The sequence below is a fragment of the Diabrotica undecimpunctata genome, chromosome 5 (genome assembly GCF_040954645.1).
Source record: "Diabrotica undecimpunctata isolate CICGRU chromosome 5, icDiaUnde3, whole genome shotgun sequence".
NCBI classification, from domain to species: Eukaryota; Metazoa; Arthropoda; class Insecta; order Coleoptera; family Chrysomelidae; genus Diabrotica; species Diabrotica undecimpunctata.
In genome coordinates this window covers 128,353,868-128,377,996 of record NC_092807.1, presented here as the reverse complement: position 1 = coordinate 128,377,996, position 24,129 = coordinate 128,353,868, and the positions used below count along the sequence as shown (strand labels likewise).

General features: G+C 34.5%; 1 protein-coding gene across 2 annotated transcripts in view; it reads right to left on the bottom strand.

The window, feature by feature from the left end:
• LOC140441782 (sodium/potassium-transporting ATPase subunit beta-2-like) overlaps positions 1 to 24,129 on the bottom strand; it is a 34,894-nt gene that overhangs the window by 4,240 nt on the left and 6,525 nt on the right. Inside the window, exons 1-3 of one of the 2 annotated variants that reach the window (XM_072532699.1) lie at positions 15,174 to 15,467; positions 6,546 to 6,803; positions 1,982 to 2,268 (exon numbers count right to left, since the gene is read on the bottom strand). In XM_072532699.1, the coding sequence (XP_072388800.1) occupies positions 1,982 to 2,268; positions 6,546 to 6,803; positions 15,174 to 15,285 (657 nt within the window). In that variant the 5' untranslated portion in view covers positions 15,286 to 15,467. Of the gene's footprint in view, positions 1 to 1,981; positions 2,269 to 6,545; positions 6,804 to 15,173; positions 15,468 to 24,129 lie in introns of those variants that run through there. The other variant, XM_072532698.1, reaches the window with a different exon arrangement.

The window sequence follows — 24,129 nt, the reverse complement described above, 5'->3', positions numbered from 1 at the left end:
AACCTACCCTCATAGGAGAAAATGGAAAACATTGATTTACCACGATTTGATGATTACTTTTTTGATATTTATGTTGTGGTTTGAGTGATAATTTAAATATCTGTTGGTGTGGGTTTTTTTTTTGTGTAGACGTTAGTTACGTATCCTATATCCTCTTTGTTTTCCTTATAAATTCACTAACAGTCTCCAAGAACGATGGGAGGATAGTACTAACGAATCCGTTAATCCAACAATTAAACAAATGATATCGTTTTTGAATAGAAAAGCTTAACTCGAAAACACGCAATGTCAGCCGCCTACTGCTAAACACTCCACAAAATAAATCAAAATCGTCGAATACGGCTCAGCAGTCGCGAAATCAAGAAGCTTACACTGAAACTACATTAAGTTAATGTCTGCAATGAATTTGGATTGTTATCGCCTGTTGAACGTTATGAAGCTGCTAAAAATTTGGATGGTGTATTAATTGCTTACACAAGAATCATCGCGCCTTGCAATGCACCGCTTCCAAATGTCGCATTTTGATAAACCAAAAAAGCTTCGAATAACAATACAAATACAAACGCTGAAGGATTATTAGCTACGGCAGTGGTAGATATCGTAAATGGTCACGGAAAAGTCAAAACTTGTCGAGTGTTTCTGGACGCTGGTTCTCAAGCACATTTTATTACTGAAGCCGCGGCTCAATTTTTGAATTTATAGCAAAAACCCGTTAATATCAGTTTCCGAGGTAGATGAATTATCGACTAAAATAAAAAAAACCTGCGCATGCTACAATTAAATTTCGTTTTAGTAAATTTTAAGAAGCTGTTGAATTTGCGATTCAAATAAATCCCGCCCAACTCAAAATACCAAAAAATATCGTGTCAGCTGACCCTGAATTTTACAAATCCGCAGAAATAGATGCTCTCTTGGAAGTCAAATTGTTTTACAAACTTCTCAGTGTAGGTCAAATATCGTTAAATAATTAGCCTAATGCGATTCTCCAAAAAACTTAACTTCCCCAAAATTTTATCGCCTGAAGAAAAGGCATGCGAAGAGCATTATGAGTTTCACACTACTCGGGATATTACTGGTAGATACAATAGCTCATTAAAACGTTTTTATTCGCTAGAAAATCGTTTTCGTAAAGATTCTGCTCTGCAACAGGACTATTTTGCTTTTTTGACTAAGTATGAGAATATAAATCACATGTCGTATACAAATGACGAAAATGATCAAAATATCAGATGTTATCTGCCTCGTCACGCATTATTAAAGCAGGATAGTCTCACAACTAAAACTCACGTAGGTTTTGACTGCTCTGTAAAAACGTCAAGTGGAATGTCGCTTACTTACATTCTTCTTCGTTATCGTCAACATATATTCGTATTGGCTACCGACGCGACGCAGAGAAAATGTATCGCTAAATTCTCGTACATCCCGATGACGCTATTTATCATAAAAATTTGTTTCGTAAAAATATAAAAGAGCCCAAAAAAATGTACATTTTTAATTCCCTTACGTGCTGTAGCGCTCTGGCATCTTACTTAGCAGCTCGAACTTTTAAGCAATTAGCTCAAGATGAAGGTCCTACTCATAATCTCGCAGCTATCGTATTTTATGTTGTAGATCTTCTCACTTGGGCAAAGACTTCAGTGAGAAGATCATCGACCATCGTCAGGGCATTGGGAATTCAATGAAATTCTCGCGAAGATATGCTATTTTATAGCTCCGGGATTTCAACTATTTCACAACTTATGGTTGGCATTTTAGGCTCAATTAATCGCTATTGCAAACGATAAACATTCTATTAAGCTATAATTGTATATTATTTTAAATTAATAGTATTTGCAATTATATATTAAGGTAATAGTATTTGCAATTATATCTCACGGGAGACTAGTCGGTAATACGTACGTACGTAATACGTCATAGTTTTAAAGACCAAGATGAATGGATTCCAACAACTTTTGTTAGAAGACTCATTAAAAGTTCTTACCTCTCTAGTATTGTTGATACTCCTTATATGTTGCTTCAGAGTATCAGGCATTTCCTCGGGTAAATCATAGGGATCATCGTAATACATTGGTTCCCAGTCATATATTTTGTTCAATTTAATAAAGATACATGGAGAATTCTTGTGATAATTAAAGAACTGATCCCTATTGCATTCTTCCCAATCTCTAACATCAACTTCGCATACTTCTCCACTGGTAGGATAGTCGTGATGAGAGCATGTTTTTATTTGGCCATTTCCTTTAGCTATTTTGCTGGGAACATAGTACTCTGAAAAATACATTTAAGTAAGCTAATAATAAATTGTCATTATCATTGTTAATTATGTTTGTTAAGTGAGACACAAGAATAACTGAAGATATAAACTCCACAAGGAAAATTAATTTCTTGTAGTCCGATGTATACCATAAATCACAAAAATTTTATTTGCAAAATCCTTCATAACAAGGTATATTTATTTTAAAAAATAACCCTTTCGCGCTACATCAGCGAATGTTTTAGGAATGAGAATTCCATTATCAGTTGTATTACCAAGACAGACTGTCCGAACCATTCCCAAAATATTATAATAACAACCGACCAATCAACAATACCCGAAGACACTAGTATATCTTCTACAAACAATCAACAAAATACCGAAGACTTCTTTAACTATACAATATGATATGGTGTAATCAAGAATTCCCTGCCCTCTGGCGACAGTCAATCGTTATACTTAAAAAAAATTTGATTTCTTAACAAACTCTCTCAACTCTTTCATACCAATCTCATTAACATGTACGCTTTGTAAATTATTAGGGAAGATAAACAGACGTCTGTTTCAAATCTGGAGCAACATAATCTTCTAGATGCTGCTGTCAGTTTTTATAGTTAATAGAAGCACGATAGATAATGTAATTGATGTCGAGATATCAATTGCGACGTATTCATATGTCTAGTCGACTTCGAAAAAGCTTTCGACAAAGTACAACACCGAAGAATGGCAAAAATACTGCAGAACACAGAATCAGATGACGAAGACGTGAGAATCATGGCCAATCTATACCAATATCAGAAAGCCATAATACGAATAGACCAACAAAAATCAAAAGAAATACCTATAAATCGCGGAGTAAGACAAGGATGTGTGCTTTCCCCTTTACTTTTTAATATGTATTCAGAAGAATTGTTTAGAAGACGTAAATGAAGGCATATTTATTAACGGAGCACTTCTGAATAATCCTAGATACGCAGATGACACAATACTCCTTGCGGACAGCAGAGAAGGACTACAAATCTTGGTTGATCGCATTACCCAATACTGCGAAAGGTATGGAATGGCACTGAATACAAATAAAACAAATATCATGGTGGTAAGCAAGAACAAGATTGAGGAAGACAGTGTTTATGCTAAAGGAAAACTTTTAGGCAGGGTGCACAGATATCAGTACTTAGGTTGCGAACTAAATGAAGAATGGAATAGAAGTACGGAAATAAAACGGCGTATTGAGATAGCTAGAAGTGCTTTTAATAAGATGAAAGCAATATTATGCAATGGAAAACTCGAAATTAGAACTAGAGTATTGAGATGCTACGTGTTCTCCGTCCTGTTGTATGGAGTTAAGGCCTGGAGAATTACAGAGGCGACAGAGGAAAAAACTTAATAACTTTGAAATGTGGTGTTATCGAAGAATGTGGAAAATATCTTGGACACAACACATAAGAAATTCGGAAACGCTACAAAGAATGAAAATAGATAAATACGGCATAGGCACGTTAAGAAGAAGAAGATAATCTAGTTCCTCTTCATATCATGAATTTCTCAAACCATAACCAATAAGATCAATGTTGTCGATGTAGCCTTAGTTATACAGTGTGCTTTTGATATTGTATCTAAAGCTTCTATTTCAAAAACTTAAAGAATTTAATCTTTCCGGAAATATTTTATCATTTGTACGTAATTTTTTAAATATCAGACCATTTAAAGTTCACGTTGCTCTTTAAAACGGTACACCACAAGACTCAGTTACGAGCCTTGTTTCTTCTCAGTATAAAGGACATGAGTTTCTTTGTTCCAAAATTTTTAGAAGTTACTTTTAACACACGACTTAGATGGATGACACATTGAAAAAACTAGAACAACTGCCTAAATAGAATAAACATTTTAAAAAATAGTCCACCATCAATGGGAGCTAAAGAAAAAGTCTTATTGAGGATCTATAGAGCTCTTATTCGCTTCAGATTAGATTAGGGAAGCATGCGCTACATGACCGCCTGCACTTAAGTCAAATCTTTAATTCAATACAAACGACCTCCTTACGTATATGTCTAGGTGCATTTAGATCTAGCCCCGATGAAAGCATGTGCATTGAATCTTTTGAACCTCTCCTTTTCTTACGACCTCACCTTCTACTCTCTTCTTATTTCAGGACAAAGTTCGAATGTCCGATTTTATGAGACGGGTGTGATCGACTCTAGTACTTTCAACTTGATAGCAAATCCGGTATTCCGCCTTCTTGCATTCCCAGATTGCATTTCCCAGACCACTATGAATCTTGAACCACTACGCGATCTTCTGGCCTAGGCGCAGAGCCGCCGCACGCATCCCGTGTTGGCAGGACCCATCTGCGCAGCGGGCAGGATTCGAAGACCAGCGAACCCAATAAAACCTGGACCCCATAATTAAGAAATCTGTGTACACACAAATGGATAACGAAGATTCTCTCCAGGGTGGTGAAGACTGGGGACCTTCGAACACTGACGACCCAATAAGCGCCCCGTTTGGGTAGAGTAGGCGCATAAAGGATATGGCCAGCATCCGAAGTATATCCTATTCTGGCAGAACCAATACACCTGCGTGTCCAGATGAGGGTGTTACAATAGCCACATCGTGAGGCTCCACTCCGCAGTACGTCTTACAAGCGCAAGTTCAGACTGGGGCTGATCGTATTGAACGACACCTCAAACGATAGTCTCGTTACTATTCCTTACGTAAGTACTTGTTGGCGCCCTGCGCTTTTTGCTGCGATCCCGACACCTCAAACGATGGTTTAGCATCTCTCGTTCCATCCCATTGGTCAACTTTTACGACTGGTAAGGATCAGCATCCTAGCGATATTCGGTTCGTCCGTTCGCTCGTAGAAAGCTGCTAGGACTAGGTCGCTGCTAGACGACTAAACTAATCAATATCATCAATCAAATTCCTGAAATTAGAGACAGCGCTATGTACCCTCTTTCACTTAATAAAACCTTTGTTAGCAGATTTATACTTGACAATAACCACCCGCATCAGTACCTCCAATATCCCTCCAAGGACCAAAAAGCTACCTACTTTCAATAATAGCTTAACTCGACATAAAAAGGAAACTCTTAACCTTCTTCTTAGGCAATTATTTCCAGAATCGAATACCAAACATTAAAACTAAATTCTTTACACCGAAGTCTCAAATAATTAGAGAACTGGCTGTGCTGTCTGTACTGAACACAAAACCTTAGTTGTACACCGACTCCCAGCTACTTGTAGTATTCATACTGCAGAATTATATGGAATCTAATGAAAACTACCTAATAGCAAACCTCTAGTAATATGCACTGATTCTCTTTCTTCAATTCAGTCTATTAACAACATATACTCGTTAAATAAGATAGTCCACATCACATCAGAGGAACATCAATAACCATTCTTTGGACCCCATCTCTTGTGGGGATCGGCGGAAATGAATCCGCAGATATCGCAGCAAGAAAGACAAGTTATTTGTCTTACACCTAGAAAAAATTCAACTTTATCAAGATCTAACAGCAAGTATAACACAAAAAAGTCACTGAAATTGACAAAACATAAAACTACGTGTGATCCAGACTGCTGCCTACCCACCAAAGATACCTAGCATGATCAGAAGGGACAAAATCATCATTAGAAGATTCCGAATAGGTAACATCCGATTCACTCACGGATATCTCATGACTTCCGAAAATCCACCTGCTTACCAACATTGTGATTCTCATTGCCTGTCAGTAGAACACTTACTAATAGAGTGTAGTTATTAGTTATTACAGATTATATTATATAGACTGGCACATAATATAAACGGTAACCTAAAGCAGATACTTAGTTCGCCAAATGTGTATAGTGCTTTAATTGACTTTTTAAAAGATTGCAGATTATATAATCCTGTATAAGTTTATTATAAAACCGTAATAGATTGTAGTGATTTGTGATGCAACAGACTGTATTTAACTAACTAATGTGACTTACTATATTTAATTTAAATTCGGCGAAAAATTGTACAAAATCGTAATTTGTAAAGAAAAACGGTACCTTTGATTGTACCATGTCTTGACTTACTTAAAATACCTTTGATTGGACCATGTCATGGCTTACTTTAACATACCGAGGGCGAAAACCAAGAGCCGGGGAGAATTTTCTCACTGTAACTCAAGTACAACAAACACAGAAATGAAACATGAATCCATGAAGCGATTTAAGTTTGAGTACTTGAGTTATTATAACCAATCTTGTACGAATGCCCTTCATTTAATTTTTTCAAGAACAGAAAAAAATTACTTACTATCCAAAAATTTCAAAATGTTCTCTACCCAGTACGAATAGCTCGTCTTGTTGGATCCCTGGAACCATATTAACGTACTTTCTTCATTTTTCTCAGGCATAGGACGGAAGCCCAAACCCGGATTGGTACCTATTAATGATTCATCTAGCTTCCACTTCGGTATTCTAGGATCAAGAGTCTGGAAAAATACCCACATGCATACTGCTACCAAAGCTGCTAACATTCCATAGAAGATTAAGTAAAAGAGACCAATTTTGGCTGAAAAAAAATCAATTGTTAGTGGTTTAACTGCAATGATTTCTAGTCAAATTCATCATAACTAAATTTTTTTGTAAATGGCTTTGTTTACTTTGTAAAATGTGCCCATACAAAACTTACATACCTTCCACGTTGTATATTTGTATTACGAGCAGTAGGTTAAGAGAGATTGAATAGGAATAGCGCCATGTTAAATATTCTACAGAAAATATTTCGGCGTAACATGGAACGGCATATGACAAGCGAATGATTTCCAGTGATTTCCCGAGCGTTGGTCCTATCGATCTTGCATTATCTCACTTAACGGCGTATAGAGTTTCCGTCGGATATTTACGTTGACGATATTCCGATAAAACCTCAAACATGAAATTTGAATAATGAAAAATCATAGCAAGGATAATCCTCAGCCCGAATAATTATAATGCGCCAGTCGGTTCTTTCTGCAACTTTTTTTTTTGTCTTTGATATTAATATTAGCGGTGCCTTCTTGTTTTTTCAGTTTTTGTATTGACACTTGAATTTTCAACATTCCTACGTCTTCAATTGATAAGTAAGATCTCAATATTTGTGCAAATACATAATTTCTAAAACTAATTCATCCAAGTCTCTTGCTTAATTTCATTTACTGTAAGAGAGAGTTATATAATTTCAAAAAACTTTTGGAGTATTATGCTTAAAAAATAATAATTTATGATTCATATGCCTAAATTTCAATCAGAAGCAGCATTTTTAATTCTTGATCGGTAAAATTTATGTCCTATAGAAATAAATCAAGTAATAAAATGAAATCTCCTTGAAGAAAATTGATAAAGTCAGTTCAGTTATATATTTTACATCATAATATTTCAGACAATTTCCATCCACATTTATTGCCTCTTTGTGTTTAATGTTATTGAAATTGAACCTCTCATCCCTATCATAAACTACCGCAACGCATAAAAGAAAGCCATAAACATTGGAACAAGTGCGCCCCTTGTGATTTCGGAAAGTTGACCCAGTATGAACCTGCCCAACCCCGAGTAGACGAAACGGAAGGCAGATGTCATTGACCCTATCCCGCAAAGTACACAGAATTTATTTTTTAGCTAGTATTTTTTTATAATTTTTTTTTATTAAATTTTCTTTATTTTTAAATATACATTATTCTTTTTTAAAATACAAGAATTGATGTAAATGGATACATGAAAAACCATTTATAATAATCAATTGAAAACCAACCAAGATAAATAACTTATTACTTGCATTACAAGCTAACCATGATATAATTTTCGTTTTCTTCTTCATCTATGTGCTTGCGCCTTTAGGTTTAGCATTATGTGCCATGTTTTTTCTTATTCTATTTCTTAGCCTATCCAATTACTTAATCCTCATAATAATATCATCATTATTGTCGAAGATGACATGCATACAGCTCTAAAGTAAAGCCTCAACCTTCTCCTTATTCGCCATTTAGTTCTATTCATTGACAACCGTTTCCAATTTTTAGATTTTCCAAACATCAACCACACCTTCCTGCAGTTTTGGCATACATTTACCCAGATTTCCAAGGCCAAAAAAACTGGAGTTTATAGGAGCGTTGCTGTCTGAAGCCAACCTGCACCTGTTGTAGGACTGTTTCTTCTTTTAGCTTTTGAATTATATCTCTTTCTGAAATCTTGCTTATAATGGACAGAAAGCTTTTGTGTTTCAAAGATTCAAAATATTTTATTTCTTATTGGAATTCCATTTAATTCAGAAAGCAGTATCTTTTATGCGATTCTTAATAAGGTTTTAAACTAAGCAATACAAACCTCAGAATAAAACATTTTAGTGTTTATCTTGAGTATAGCGCTTTTTTTTGGAATCTAATAAGTAGCTACAAGCACTTGGATTAATTTAGACGGGCAAGTATCATCGTTCTCGAAAAATAACTCTCTGTCATTTAATCTCTGATAGCGAATTAAATAAACTACTTATTCAACACAAACGGTTGATTGATCTATTGGTTTATTTCCATATATTCTTAGAATTTTCTATAATTTCCATAGATCTGGTTTGTTTAGATTAAGTTCAACGACGTATGCTACTTACTGTTTGTTTCCATATCCCGTAATTCTCTTTTTCACTTGGTGGTTTAACTAATTGGCTATTTGTTTATCTTCTTGGTTTCTGCTTCTATTCGCTCATCTTCTGTTGTTGTTTTAACCCTCGGAATCTTCCTCTTGTAGTTCTTGGAGTTTCTTTTATCGTTTTTTTACGGTATATTTGGGGGTTATCTGCCTCTTTCTCCCATTTCTACGATAATTAGATGATGGCCTCTTTCTCCTTCGTTTACCAGTTTTATTTTTGTTTCTTGTTCGATTTCTTTTATTATGGTTACATCTAAGTATGTTGGCAAACGGTCTCCGATTAGAAAGAACTGAATTGTGTTTGAAAAAGCAATAAACAAATTGCAAATTTTTTTCTATACTGCTATGACCGCTTATTAACGCTGGCAATATTATTTAAATATATTTTGTTTAATGTCTAACACAACTGATACGCTGTTTGTGTTTATATTATGTTTTAGGTCTTTTAAACTGACATATTGAAGTTGTAGTTTTTCTGCTTATCCCTTTTTGCTCTGCTTTCCTGACATTTTTATTTTCAGCTATCGATTAAATTGCTGAACATTATGTATCGATTACACATATAGTGTGTAAACGTCTTCCTTTCGTTTTATTGATGTTACCATAGCTCGTATTTTATTCCTTAAATTTTGCAACATTTTTATGGCCTCAAACATAAAATTTGCTTGAATATTTATTACAATTCCACCTCATTTATTATTATCTTTCAATAAATATCTTTCAAATCTGTCGAAACTTTAGAACCTAAAATTATATTATTTACTTATATCCGGATAAGGAACAGAAATTTTACAGGTTGCTTCATTGAAGTACTAACTGAAGTTTTAAATATTTAAAGCTAAAAGATTTAAAAGTATCCACATGAAAAATAAAGCCTTTCGTGCTCATTGCTTTTCTGATATGTTTCCCATCTTGTTTTTGACCTTCATAAGTTTCTACTCTCTGTTGTTTTCCAATTAGCAGCTTACACGCTGCCCTCGGTAGTCGCTTTTCCTCTATTCTGACTAGGTGTCTGCTCAATATTTTTGTCGTACCCTTTCCATCTCTAAGTTTCAGCATTATTGAGTGCTGATGTTCTATACAATTATTATGTTGTAAATGTTTATTTTTTTCTTGACCTTCCTGTGGGTCATTTAGGCCACGCCGTCGATAAACCCGGCCCATTAAAGCGATATGCAGAGACTGCTTTGCATCAGTTTTTAGTAGCACCATTATGTCTATGTCAGTAATATAGGTAGATAACATAGGTTTAATAATAACTTTTTTATAATAACTCGAAAACGACTGGTTCGATTTTTTCGATTTTACTAATTTTGATGACTAAACTGTGGATATCTTCACGTTTATTTACTTCTTTACTTTTCACGCAAATGACTCTCGATTCCTCTCCTAAGAGAAATTTTGTTTTTAAATCCATTATAACACATTTAGGGGACATATAAGGGCACAAAAGAAAACGGAATATGGCGAAGACGATACAACTCTGAACTAGACAAAATATACCAGGATTCGGATATTATAACATTCATCAAAATAGGACGGCTGCGTTGGATAGGACATGTAGAAAGAATGGAAGAAGGCGAAATACCAAACAAAATATTCAAACAGATGCCAGTAGGAAAAAGAACAAGAGGAAGACCGAAACTGAGATACTTAGAACAAATAGAAAATGATATAACAACCTTAAAAATAAAAAACTGGAGAAAAAAAGCACGAAACAGATCGGAATGGAGAAGAATCCTAGAACAGGCCAAGACCTAAAAAGGGTTGTCGAGCCAGTGATGATGATGATGATAAAACATTTATATTACACATAAATAAAAGATAATATTAAAAATGTAAATATGAATAAATTCTATACTACATTTAACATATTTTGAAAAACAAGATGGTGCTCCATCTCACTATGCGCGTATGGTGAGACAATATCTAAGTTAAGTATGTGTTTTCTAGAAGATGGATTAGAAAGCGTGGTTTTATCGAATAATCACGCGACATAAATACTTTCAAATTATGACCCCTTTCCTGTGGGGTCACTTAAAAAACGTCGTTTATAAAACAAAACCTGCCACTATTCAGAAATTAGAATATAGGATTACTACAGAGATAAGAAGCATTAAACAATCCGGCATGTTGCAAAATGTATTGCAAAGTTTAAAACTTGCATGACTTGTATTAAGGTAAACGGACAACAATTTGAGAATCTGCTGTACCTAATCTCCTTTACTGGTTTTTTAAAATTCCTAATTTTTCTACTACTCAAATATTGACATAACTCTAATATGGATTTGTTTTCAGTTCAGCTGCTGTAGGTTTTCTACGCTGTGATTTGGATACATTTTTTACTGCACCAGTTTGGTTACTTTTTACTAATTTATTAACAGTAAACCTTGTTATAATATTATTAAGATATAAACTATTGAAGATTATTCAAATTTATTCAAGTTTATTCATCTAAATGTATTATTTTAACTTCTAAGATTCTTCCTCTTGATGTGCCTATCCGTTACGAATGTTGGCGATCATCATGGCAATCTTTATCTTATCTGCAGCAGCGCAGAAAAGCTGCACAGATGTTGTATTGAACCAGATTCTGAGGTTCTTTAACCAAGATGTTCTTCTTCTTCCTGGACCTCGTTTTCCAAATAGTTTTCCTTGCAGGATGGCTTGAAGGAGAGAATATCTGGATTCATTTCGCATAATATGTCCGAAGAACTGTAACTTTCGAGATTTGATGGTGGTCAGTACCTTTGGGTTCTTATTCATTCTTCGGAGGACCTCCTCATTTGTGACTTGGTTAGTCCACGGGATCCTAAGCATTCTCCGATATAGCCACCATCTCAAATGCTTCCAGTTTTCTGTACATATCTTCGTTCAAGGTTCACTTATTCTTACTTTTGTATTAAGGGAGAGGTTTTGACTCTTGAAGAAGGCCCCCATCCGATTGAAGGCGGATCTAGCTTTTCCGAATGCGTGCTCTAATCTCCTGGTTGTTGGTCCATTTGTCATTTATTATGATGCCGAGGTAGTTGTAGTGCGTCACTCTTTCTACAGGGGATTGGTTGACGTAGAGTTGACCATCTGTTATCCTTTTCTTACTAATTATCATAAGCTTTATCTTCTTAACGTTTATATTGAGTCCATATTGTTGGCTGTAACACGTGATTTTGTTCATAAGAACTTGTAGGTCTTCTAAGTTGTCCGCAAATACTATGGTGTCATCTGCATATCTGATGTTGTTTAGCCGGTGAACGGCTATGAACTGGAGACCACAATTACAGAAAATATTCAAAACAATTTTATTAAATTTCTAGAGCTTATGAAACAGGGTTATCCTTGCAGCAATTCCTACAAAAATCCTTTGGTGCAAGTAATGCGATGAGTGTCCTGAGGTAAAAAAAAGTAAAGACTGCCATAGACTGAAGCAGAGTGTGATTGAAAATTCAAAAAATCCTCGCGCTTTAAAAAAATTTTCCCAGTTCACTATTATAACCAGCAAGCTGATTGGATAACTTTTGACATTTTTTAATATTGGTTTCATAAAAAGTTTATTCCTAAAGAAAAATTTTATTTTAGCCACAAATGGCGCTTTTTCTTCTGGATACTGCTGGTGCTTATCCCAATGAGGCAGTCCTAAGATCTGACGATGGAAATTTCTTCTTCTTTTCATTCTTTTTTTCAGCCAATGTTACATCAATCACTCAAACAATGGATCAGGATGTTATTGAGACAAAGAATCTTCTCTACCGAAGAGAATTTATGATGAACTTTTTGGATGAAGTTGATCTGGTGAAGAGAATATAAAAGGAGGACTTTCAAAATAAATTTTTACAAAATAATGACGCTAGATGAAGATTTTTTTAACATCATGGAATATGATGTGCCAGGTTATCAGCTTCTCAGCAACTACGATATTGCGGAAATTATTTTGAATCGGTCCTATACGTCACAACCTGATTAATCTAAAATGAGAATCAAGACGAGAAAATGTTAAGACGGCATCAATCAAAAGAGCAACTAACCAGAGAATATGTTAAAAGATCTTAAACAATTGAAAACAGGCAAACAATAGGCATTTTTTCAAAAATGTAGGCTACCTAAAATATATAACCGCTTTATCTAAATGTAAGTTAATCTACACACCTATATAATTCTTATTTTTCTTATTTATTTAATATTAGTAATTTTATGTTACATAGCCGCAAAGAGGTGTTTTTCAGGTAGACACAGGCAAATACTTCCAAGTAAAGAATTATACTTTAGGAGAGGGGACTGATTCGGGTAAAAGAGACTTTTTCGTGGTTTCTTTTAAACTTGACTTTTGGAGAAGGTTTTAGAAAGCGAGAAAATTATATCTATTCTTAGAAATGCAGAGTCAGTAAATAGACAGAACACACAAACTATTCACTTGCTCTGAGAAGGGGAAGATTATAGGAGCATCATGACTTGCCCTCGATATGCCAATTAGAAAGCATAGTATAACCCTTCTTCATGGAGAAATAAAAATATCCGGAAAGAAACGAAAGGCAGAATTTAAAAAAACAGTCATCAGACCAATAATGACATACGCGGCAGAAACACGACCTGACACAGAGAGGACAAAAAGAATGTTAGAAACAGCAGAGATGCAAACACTTAGAAAAATTGATGGTAAGACACTATGAAACAGATATTAGAACTAGATACACTAGAAGTACAGATATACGACGTTGATGCAAGGTGGAGAACATCAAGAACTGGGTAAGAAATAGAAGGGTAGAATTCTTCTTAAGGGTAGAATGGAACGATCATATAAGCCGAATGACAACAAATAGAGTAGTAAAGACAGCAAGAGACGGTTACCCAATAGGAAGACGATCAGTAGGAAGACCACGAAAACGATGGAACGACAACTTACTGGAGGCGAGGCACATTGAAAAACAGAGTCATGTCTATATACAAAAGAAGAAGAAGAAGAAGTGTAACCCTTCTCAGGGCGTAGCTAAAAGAAATTTCTGAGAGAAAAAAATTGGAAGAAATTGCGGGATGGTTGAAGATGCTTCAACAACAAATTAAAAATGAACTGTCACTTCACTTGTTATCATAGTAACGAAATCAAAGCAGACTGTACCAGACAATCAAACAGGGATTGAAAATGATCAAAAATAGGAAACGGAAAAACTTTTGCCGATCCCTAACGTCAATTTTCCGATCTTAACAGGCAAAACCTTATTTTCTAGATAAAAAATTGTCCAGAAATAGTATACTTTCTGGTTGGTCTTAAAAAAACTTTATTTACTTATATAGAAATCTGTTTTTTTCTGTTACGTATCTTTTTATGCAATTTATCACACTAATAACGTCGGCCCAACCGGAAAATGACACTACCATCATAATAGCAAAGAATATTATAGACGCTAAGCGTCTATATTCTTTGATAATAGTTACTAACGTTAGGTATATAGTTACCAACGTCTATATGGATACGGAACCCTAAGTATGTAGAAGAATAAATTCATATTAGTTTATATAAATCCATGTTTTACGTTACATTAGCATTACAAGGCTTTTTACACTATTTTTGTAGTTTGATTATTTGTAATTATTCAATATTAATAATAGGAAAAATATTTTATGATCCATCTAACTTTAAGACTAAAAGTTTTGTCGCCGAAGTCCCATGTGAAATCTAAAATAACAGAGCAGAGGATTACCTATAATTGCGAAAAACTACAGTAGCAAATTATTTTCAGTAAATATCCGTACCTGGAAATCAATATTGTTGATTCATATTTCAACTTTTTTCTTTGCAGTTTCAATAAATGTTTTAATCATTTTGCCAACTTTTTACTTAAATACACGTGCAATAATTTGGCAGTTACTTATAATTTTATTCTAAAGAATGTACGGTGACATTAAAAATTAATGTCCATATAATGACTTTCTTGATGACTTAGCTATGCCTATTCTTTTTGTCAATAATTACATTATTATTGACAATTATAAACTTTTAAAAGTATTCCTTATCACTTAATAAACAATCCTTGGCGGCATATGTATCTGCGAAAAGTCAAAAACAACACGTAACAAACGTAAACATACAACAAACTGAATAATAAACAGTTATTGTTGACACACCTATTTTATAGTGTGTAGAGATTACTCATTCAATTTTAATCAGTGTAAAAAGATTAATTTTTTTGCGATAAGAAGAACAAAGTAGTATTATAATTACTAAAACAAGATAAATGTTATTGTTTTTATATGTTAGTGACAATCTTACCTAATTCTGGACCCTTTCTGCCCAATATAAGTCCTTCCTTTTTCTGGTATACTCTCCTAATAAATCTGTTATTTTCGCGATCATAATAGTCGGAAGGTTGTTGCATAGTCATTTTGGCAGATTATTTTTACACTTTAAGCACTAAACTAATGGACGGAATAAACTATTTACTATAAAATAAAACGTTAACCTAAAATTCTCACATTTCTGTTTGTACCACGATTCACCCAGGTAGGCGAGGCAACAACCGCTACGCTACCGTTGCTCAAGACGCTACGGCTACGTTGCCGTGTGTTGATGTTGACGACCACCACTACCATTTCATTTAAGAAATTGTGAGTGGTCAAACGAGTTAGTTTGTTATACGAGGTGCAATGCATAATTTTTGGAACATAATTACATTGTAATGTGCCACAAAATGGCACATTTATAAGTACGAAAAATTGTATGAGATTTTGAATTAACTTGAATTCCTATCTCTAAGTATCTTTGAATTAAAGGTGATTATCCACTTAATACTTTTTCGAGTGGGGCTCATTACGCTATAATGTATGTGGAATAAAAGTGATTATAAAGCTTCTGATCGATACCGGTGAGTCTTGGATTTTAATTTAAATATAAGAAGTAGGTATATAACTATATATAAAATAAATTCATGGTTTCGTATTACAATTAAAATCTATTATCCCAACTTCAACTTTATTTTTAGTATAGAATAGGTAGTGATTGAAAGTGTCCGATATCTATTACAACAATAGCGGGTAGTTTTTTTTATTAAATGGTAAGTTTATCAACGTAGTATCCGTTTTTCGAGTCTGGAAGTTTAAAATTTTCGACCCAGGACTGAGCTACGTCTAAAACTCTTACTTGTTAATCCATAGGTTGTCAAGTATTCCAGTATTGCCAGTAATATACCAAGTACACCAGTATTCTTCATACTAGCCAATTAGAGTTTGCGCCACTGGACATCTCGACCAGTGTTATTGGCAGGTGGGCCCTACTGGGTCATATCTAGAGATCTGCTCTGAATTTTATTCATTTAGAGTGGCATTCTTCAACTACAAATTCCACCTAACCCGTCTTCGTGGATGGAGTTAATGCCTTATATTTGACGCCAACACTCAAATCGAAATTTTATCTTGTTACACTGTTTGTTCGGGCTGTTAGGCCGTTGTCTTCTGGGATTAGTACTCGACGTTTTGCCAACACTAGGGTTTGACATCTTCTTTAGATGTTACTGCTTCGCTTGTAAGCTGAAACTGACGCCTTCAGCCTGACAGGCTTAATTTATAATCTTGTATAATATTGTTACTAAAGTTCCATAAGTTCCATCCCACATTCAAAAAGTTGTCACTCAGTTAAAATTGTATTAAGTATTGTAAATAAGTTAGTATTGAATACAGTTATGTTCAAGAAGTGTAACATTGCTGACAGCGGTGAGGTAAAGCAGATATTACGTAATTTTTAATGATTACGACTAGACCTAATGAAATTGATAAAGAAATGGATACGTACGGACCCCTCGCATGGTTTTTAAAAATGGAAGAGAAAAAGACGAAGCGTAGTGAGGTGAAGGAGAAGCTTAGATAAGAAGAGAAGGAGAGGCGTAGAACAGAAAAGGTAGAAATTATGAATGGTTTATCTCAAATTCATGAAAATTTTAAGTTAGAGATAAGTCAAATCACTACTAAAATAGATAAATTGGAAGAACAACAGTGATTTAGAATATATAATAGTAGATCAACAAAACAATTTAAAACGATGTAAAATCTAAGTAGTTAAATTAGAAAGAAAAATTAATACCCAAGCTTCTTTATCTAATATTGTTTTAGTAACTCATGTCGAATCACAACAAACAGCTTTATCATCTTCCATAATTGAATCAGATACAATTGGAACTAGTAAAATTTTAGATCTACCCACATTCGATGGTCAACATTATGGGAAACTTATCATTTTCAATTTGAAGCTGCAGCTAGAGCAAATGCTAGAGTGCACCCTAGCTGTGCACCCTAGCATTTGCTTTATCTCTCATGATATCTCTCGCGTTAAAGCTTTAGAGACAATACATGACCAGCAGTATCTAAGGCAGGTTTTCCAAAGTCAGCTGAAAGTTCGATATCAAAAGCATAATGAAAGCCTGCAAGAATATGAAGCCGATATTAAAATATTATTGCATTTAGCATACCCTCAGGCACGTAAAGATGTTCTGGAACAAATTTATATAGAGGCATTTATAGATGGACTACAGCATGTTGAAATGCAACAAGCTCTTCAATTAAAGTATCACCAAACGCTAGGTAAAGCACTAATCGCATCTCAGGTTTATGAAGCGGCAAAAACCATTTCCAGATTTAGCAAAAAATTAAAAGAAATACGATTTCGAGAAAGTGAAGATGTTACAACCACAGATTACCAACAACCTATGTTATCCCAGATATTGAGCATACTGCAGAATACAATTCAACAAAAATAGAAGGAAGAACAGGGCATATGCAACATAATTGCAGAAGGCGATCCCAGGCAAGGACAGAAGAACCAAATAAGGTCAGAAGGTCTTCCATATCGACGCTTAGAAGCCCGTCACATAGTCTTACTAAGAAATCAATTTCCCACAAGTGACCACAGAAGCGAAACTCTGGAATCTGAAGTTGCACATTAGAAGAAGCAACTAGCGATTAGTAAAAATGAAATACAAAGCTTAAGAGAACAAGTGTCAATTTTGCAGAATGAAAATTAAAAGAATTACAAGATAATTTCAACGAATTACAGGTTTAAAGTCAGTGACAGTTTAAAGAAAGAGAGAGTGTAACCGAAGAAGTAAGCTTCCGGAGAACTACAGTTAAGCAGGAAGAAGATAATGATCAGACTTTCCTTGACAACTTAAAAAGAGTCTTAAATGGCTTAAAAATGGATTAAGACCTATTTGACAGGAAATAACCAAATACAGTGGAACTATAAAGGCGTACTGGGCTCAATGGGAATCTCTGTATCTTTCCAATGGTCCATCGTATCGGAAGTGGCACAGTCCGGATGGAGTACGTACAGTGCAACAAGTGGTACTACCAAAATTACACATTAAAAGTATGTTACAAGAACTTCACAGCAACCTTTCGGGAGGACATTTCGGGGTTAAAAGAAAACTATCCAGAGTTCGAATATTTGACTGGATCCATTATAAGCAGACGTGTAAAAATGGGATGGGCAGCATTCGGAAGACTCTCATACGTACTTAAAAATAAAAATATACCTCAAAGACCGAGAACCAAAGTATTTAATTCCTGTATCCTACCTGTACTTACATATGGAGCTCAAACCTGGACATTCACTAAAATAAACATGGAGAAGATCAGAAAAACTCAGAGAGCTATGGAACGACCGATGCTGGGTATCTCACTCAAAGACCATAAAACCAATGAAAACATTCGTAATAGAACAAAAGTAAAAGATGCTGTCGAACTGGCAGCTAAACTGAAATGGAAATGGGTTGGACATAACGAACGTCTTACGGATGGCCGATGGAATAAAGTAGTCGGGAATTGGCGGCCATATGAAGCCAAAAGACCACGAGGAAGACCGCAAATACACTGGAGCGACGATATTAACAGAACTGCAGGGCCAATGTGGAAACGTCTTACAAACAACAGAGATGAATGGCGAAAAGTAGGAGAGGCCTATATTCGGCAATCCGAAAAGGGCTTAAGAAAAATTATAACAGAAGATTGGTGTACGAAATACGACTTATGTAATGATAGAAAAGGCCTTCGAATAAGAAGTCGTGGTAAAATTGCACAATATCTACCCGGAGAGCCTTTTAAATGACTTGCAGTGGATATTCTAGATCCACTTCCGATGAAAGAGAGACGCTACAAGTACTTAATAGTCGCAATGGATTATTTTTCAAAATGGCTTGGAATTGTACCCTTTCTTAATCAAGAAGCGACTAAAATAGCAGAAGCATCCATTCAACACACGTCGTATCAAGACATTGAGTTCTTTTAGTGTTACATTCTGATTATGGACGAAATTTTAAATCGGAATTATGGCAAGAATTAAAGAAAATATTGGGTATTAAGAAAACTCACACTACGCCTCTCCATCCTTAATCAGACGGAATGGTCGAAAGACATAGGACTGTGTCAATATTTTTCAATGTTCGTCGCTAATAATAAAAAATATTGGGATATTTTAAGTCTTCTACTCTTGTGAGCCTAAAGAAGTTCCGAACATGAAGCAACTGGTTATTCTCCATCGATGATGATCACTGGAAGAAAAATGAAGTTTCCGCAAGATCTTATTTTAGGAAGATTGCCTCTCTACGAAGAAGAACATTCACCCCTGACGTTCATTGAAATTTTAAAGGAAAATTGGAAAAGTCTACGAATTTGCTCGTAAAAGTTTGAAGCTTCAAAGTGATAAAGCCAAGGTCAGGCTCGACATGCATGCTACTGGTACAACTTTCGAAAGAGGTGACCCAGTATGGTTATACAATCCCACACGTAAGAACGGACTTTGTCCGAAATTTCAACGAAACTGTATATGGAATAGTATATGGAATAAATTTAATATATATATATATATATATATATATATATATATATATATATATATATATATATATTTATAATATTTTTTTTCAATTTAAATTTGAAATAAAATTTGAAATGAATTTTTCAAATTTAATAAATACTCCTGGTATGTACTTGTGTAACCATCGCTTAATTTTATAAGTCAAAGGTGACACCAAATCCATTGATATTTTTTATCTGACTCCTGACTCAGTCGGTACTTTTAAATTACAATGAAGTAAACGAATTTTCCAAGAATCAATATTTCACAAAACTTTATTTCAAATGATTTTTTTATTTTGTTAAGAATTTAATACTAGAAAAGTAGAAAAGTAGATTTTTAAATATTTAAACACAACCCTCTGTTTAAATTTAAACGTGTCGATTTTTTCCTTTAGGATGGCGTCCTAATGTCTAGAGTCATATGAATATGAAATAATGCCTGAAGAATCATCGGCAACTTCTGCTAAATCTAGTTCTGGTATAACTTAAAATTAATTAATATACTGGGTAAAAAGAACATAATGAAGGACGTACTTCATATGGTTCTATTATTTCTATGGATTCATAATTAGAAATAGTCGAAATCTCACTAATATTAAGGCAATTAAATTACTTTATTACACTTTTGTACGATGTAAACTGGAATATGCCTCTGTCATTTGGTCACCTTTTTATGATGTACATATCCAACTTATAGAGCAGGTGCAGCGTAAATTTTTAAAATTTTTGTCTTTCAAAATTAACGGCATATATCATATATCCCAAGAGGGGCATCAGCAATAGTGAGTTGTGTAGCGATTTGGACGTAGTATCATTAGAATCTAGACGAATTAATGCCTCCCTAATATTCCTGTACAAGCTACTACATAATCTCATTGACTGCCCTGATATTCTTCGACAAATAAATTTTAACGTTCCATCTTATCCAGTGAGAAATTCGATTACGTTCAGAAATACACAAGCTAGAACTAATCTTATGTTAAATTCTCCTCTATTTCTCATGTGCAACTATTATAATTCCTTAAGTGCTTACTGCGATATATTTCACTGCAGTTTAAAGCAGCTTACTAGGATGGCTGAGATCTACCTAGGTGATTGAGTAGTTTCTTTATGTTAAGGTAAAATACTCGAAAAATGTGTTATTTAGTTAGTACTTATGAATTATTAATATATCATTTAATTTTAGTATTGTATTTTGTCCTATAAATGGATTCTGTTGGACAATAAACGCTATTATTATTATTATTATTATTATTATTTCTACGGCTTTTGGTTCCTGTGGCGCACCCGGGGGGGGTTGGGGGTTAAACCCCCCAGGGCCCTATTCCGACACTGTTACTCACACATTTTAAGTACCTCCTTTTAACCCCCCCAGAGGCAAATTCTAGGTGCGCTACTGGTTCCTAAGTATATTTTCTTCCTATGTTATCTTCGAGTCAGTTATTCAGTTATAATGTCTTCTAGTCCTTGACAATAATGGCAAAGCGACTTCACATATTCTTTCCAACTGTTAAATTATCCTACTTTTTCATTGGTGAAATTGTTTTCTTTATCCTGAATTGCACGGATATTGAAGTTTTTCTTACAAATGCAATTTCTGTCATTTATCTACGTAAACTAAAGTCATCATTTTCCTTTTGTAGATCTCCAATTTCCTGACATTTTTGTAGCCTTCTTGTAGCCCTACCTGCTTTGTATGTTTTTTTATTGACTATTAAGATTCATCTCATACGGTTCTACTAACAAGTAATGACAATGGCACTTGCAATATCTATAAATTAGATAAACTAGTGATAGCTTACGACAAGTATCGGCTGGAATCAAACATCCAAAAAACTGAATATATAATAATATTTCAAGATTAAATTATCGATGGTAGCATACAAGTTAATGGTCAGACACGTCAAAGGGTTAGAAGTTTAACTTACCTGAGCTGCAAAATCGGAAATTTGGACAAATGTTTTCAATCTTAACCAAATTGACATTAAAAAAACGTGTCCACAATATGTCTGCAACGAATTCTACAGTTCTTTCGTCACGTGATTCGCTGAGGCGACGATCATTTAGAGAGATTAATTGTTTCTGGAAATGTTCCGGGGAGAAGACGAAGAAAATAGTCACCAATCAGATGATCCGTCCAAATTCAGAATCTAGCGGGCCTGTGAAACTCTTATATGATAAAATTTGTTAGGATTGTTGGAGGAAATCACGATCCTCAATAACGGGAAAACGACAAAAGAGAGAGAGAGAAATAGAGAGCGAGAGAAAGACAGAGAGGAGGAGTGAGCTGTAAAATAAATAGGGATTGTGGTCAATAGTCAGAAATTCAGCGCTGCATTGCAAAACCAATTTCTTTAAGTACAATAGAATTTTTTATCCTTTAAGTACGGTATAAATCTGGCTTTAAAGACCCATGGAAGCTCACTTCTGGGTGTGAGATGCCCATCCAGACACTCAGTATGTAGCATGTGCGGCAGCAATTCAATGTTAATGTCGCTTCATGTAAATTCAGTCTGTAGTCTTCCAAGGACGAGTGTGTAGTTGCGGTCTTATTTGAGCAATATATCCAATCACGAAAAATTATTAAATATGCGCGATGGTATGTAGCACACTTGTAAAGTTTGTGACAATTTATAAATATTTCTTGTAATTATCTTTTAGTGAAATGGCTTCATATAACTGGAAAGAAAACTGGGAAAAAAGTAGTCCGTTGACCCAAGCTGAAGTGGAAAGAAAAGTCGAAAATTTATTTGCTAATGAAAACAACGAGGGTGAGGTCAAGATATCTTTGGTGCTGATTACGAATCTCGAATTATTCGGGATTATATCGAAAAACAAAACTCCAATACCGATACTGATGCAAGTGAACAAATTTATAGTGAAGTAGATCATGAACCAATTAGAAATATTGCAAGTTTACTTGAAAGAGACGGGTATCGTTGGTCTACAGAACAACCCTTAAGGTGCGATCGTACAGTAGCCAGAAATATTGTTACGCATTTACCAGGTCCCAAAGAAAAAGCCAGGATACTACAGGCCCCTGGAGAAGCCTGGAACTGACTGTGTAATGAACAAATGTTAGATTTAATCGATTATTATACAAATGAAGAAATCAGTCGCAAAAGTGAAAGTTTCTTTCTGAAAAGTTCTACCAGATTGACAAATAAAACCGAAGTGAAAGTCTTCATTGGGTTATTGTTATCAACTGCAGCATTACGTGTTTCTAACTTAACGTTAATGAACTTTGGTTATGCAATTTGGGAACAGAATATTTTGTGCTACGATGTCGCAGCAGAAATTGAATTTCTAGTTATATGCCTGTTTGATGGCAAAGAAACAAGAGCAATAAGAAAAATAGCGGATAAATTTTATAAGCATCTGTAACCGATAAAGATACTGATGATGAATGACTCTAAAACATTGCCAGTTTTTTACATTCGAAAATTGTTGGACTCAATACATGGAAACTACCGAAATATAACAGTAGATAACTGGTTCACCTCAGTACCTCTGGCTGATCAAATGATAAGATAATTTAGACTAACTCTCTTTTGTATTACCATTACCATTTTGTAAAACAATTAGCAGAAGATCTCAATCCGTACTTTGAACAAAAGCTGATATGTAATTGGACTAAATGTTGGGACGAAAAATCCTCAAAGGTAAAAGGAATTAAACCAAATTGTGGAGGTTGGAGTAACAACGTCCCTAGCCGTTTCCTAAAGTTGTATTAACCAGACTCCGATTAGGACACAGCAAACTCACACATGAATATCTCAAATATAGTGCTGAAAGACGACTAACTAATAAAATTCCATCAGTTATAAGAGATATTTTTAGTGAGTGTACCAGTGAAAATATTGTGAAATTTTTAAGAGACTGTAATATATTGAACCACATATAAGTATGTTATTTATTTGTTATTTGTAACCATTATTGTTTACATTAAATCCATCCGCTAATAACCAATATGATGCGGCTGCTTTTAAAAAAAAAAAGATTAAATATTCGAAAAAGTGCGTCCAGGAAGAAAAAATAAGAAGAATTCGTGGTTTAAAACCAGTGGTAAAAAAATGTATTTATTTTTACTTAAAAATGCCAAAATTCTACACGGCTTTATATCACATTGTTACAAATCTTAATTCTAGACTATTTTAGCGGAATGTATATGAGTAACCTCAACGTGTATCATCTTGAAGGCTATAAAGATTGAATGAGATGACGCATCTGCTTGTTCCCTTTATTACATTATTTAATTAATTCCTGCTCTCACCGTCTCATTTTAAACTCGGTGTATTACGATCGAAACGAATACTTCCTCACATATTACATGTGTCTGTAATAATCTATCTCGCTGTCTCTCTCTATTTTAGACTTCTGCATTT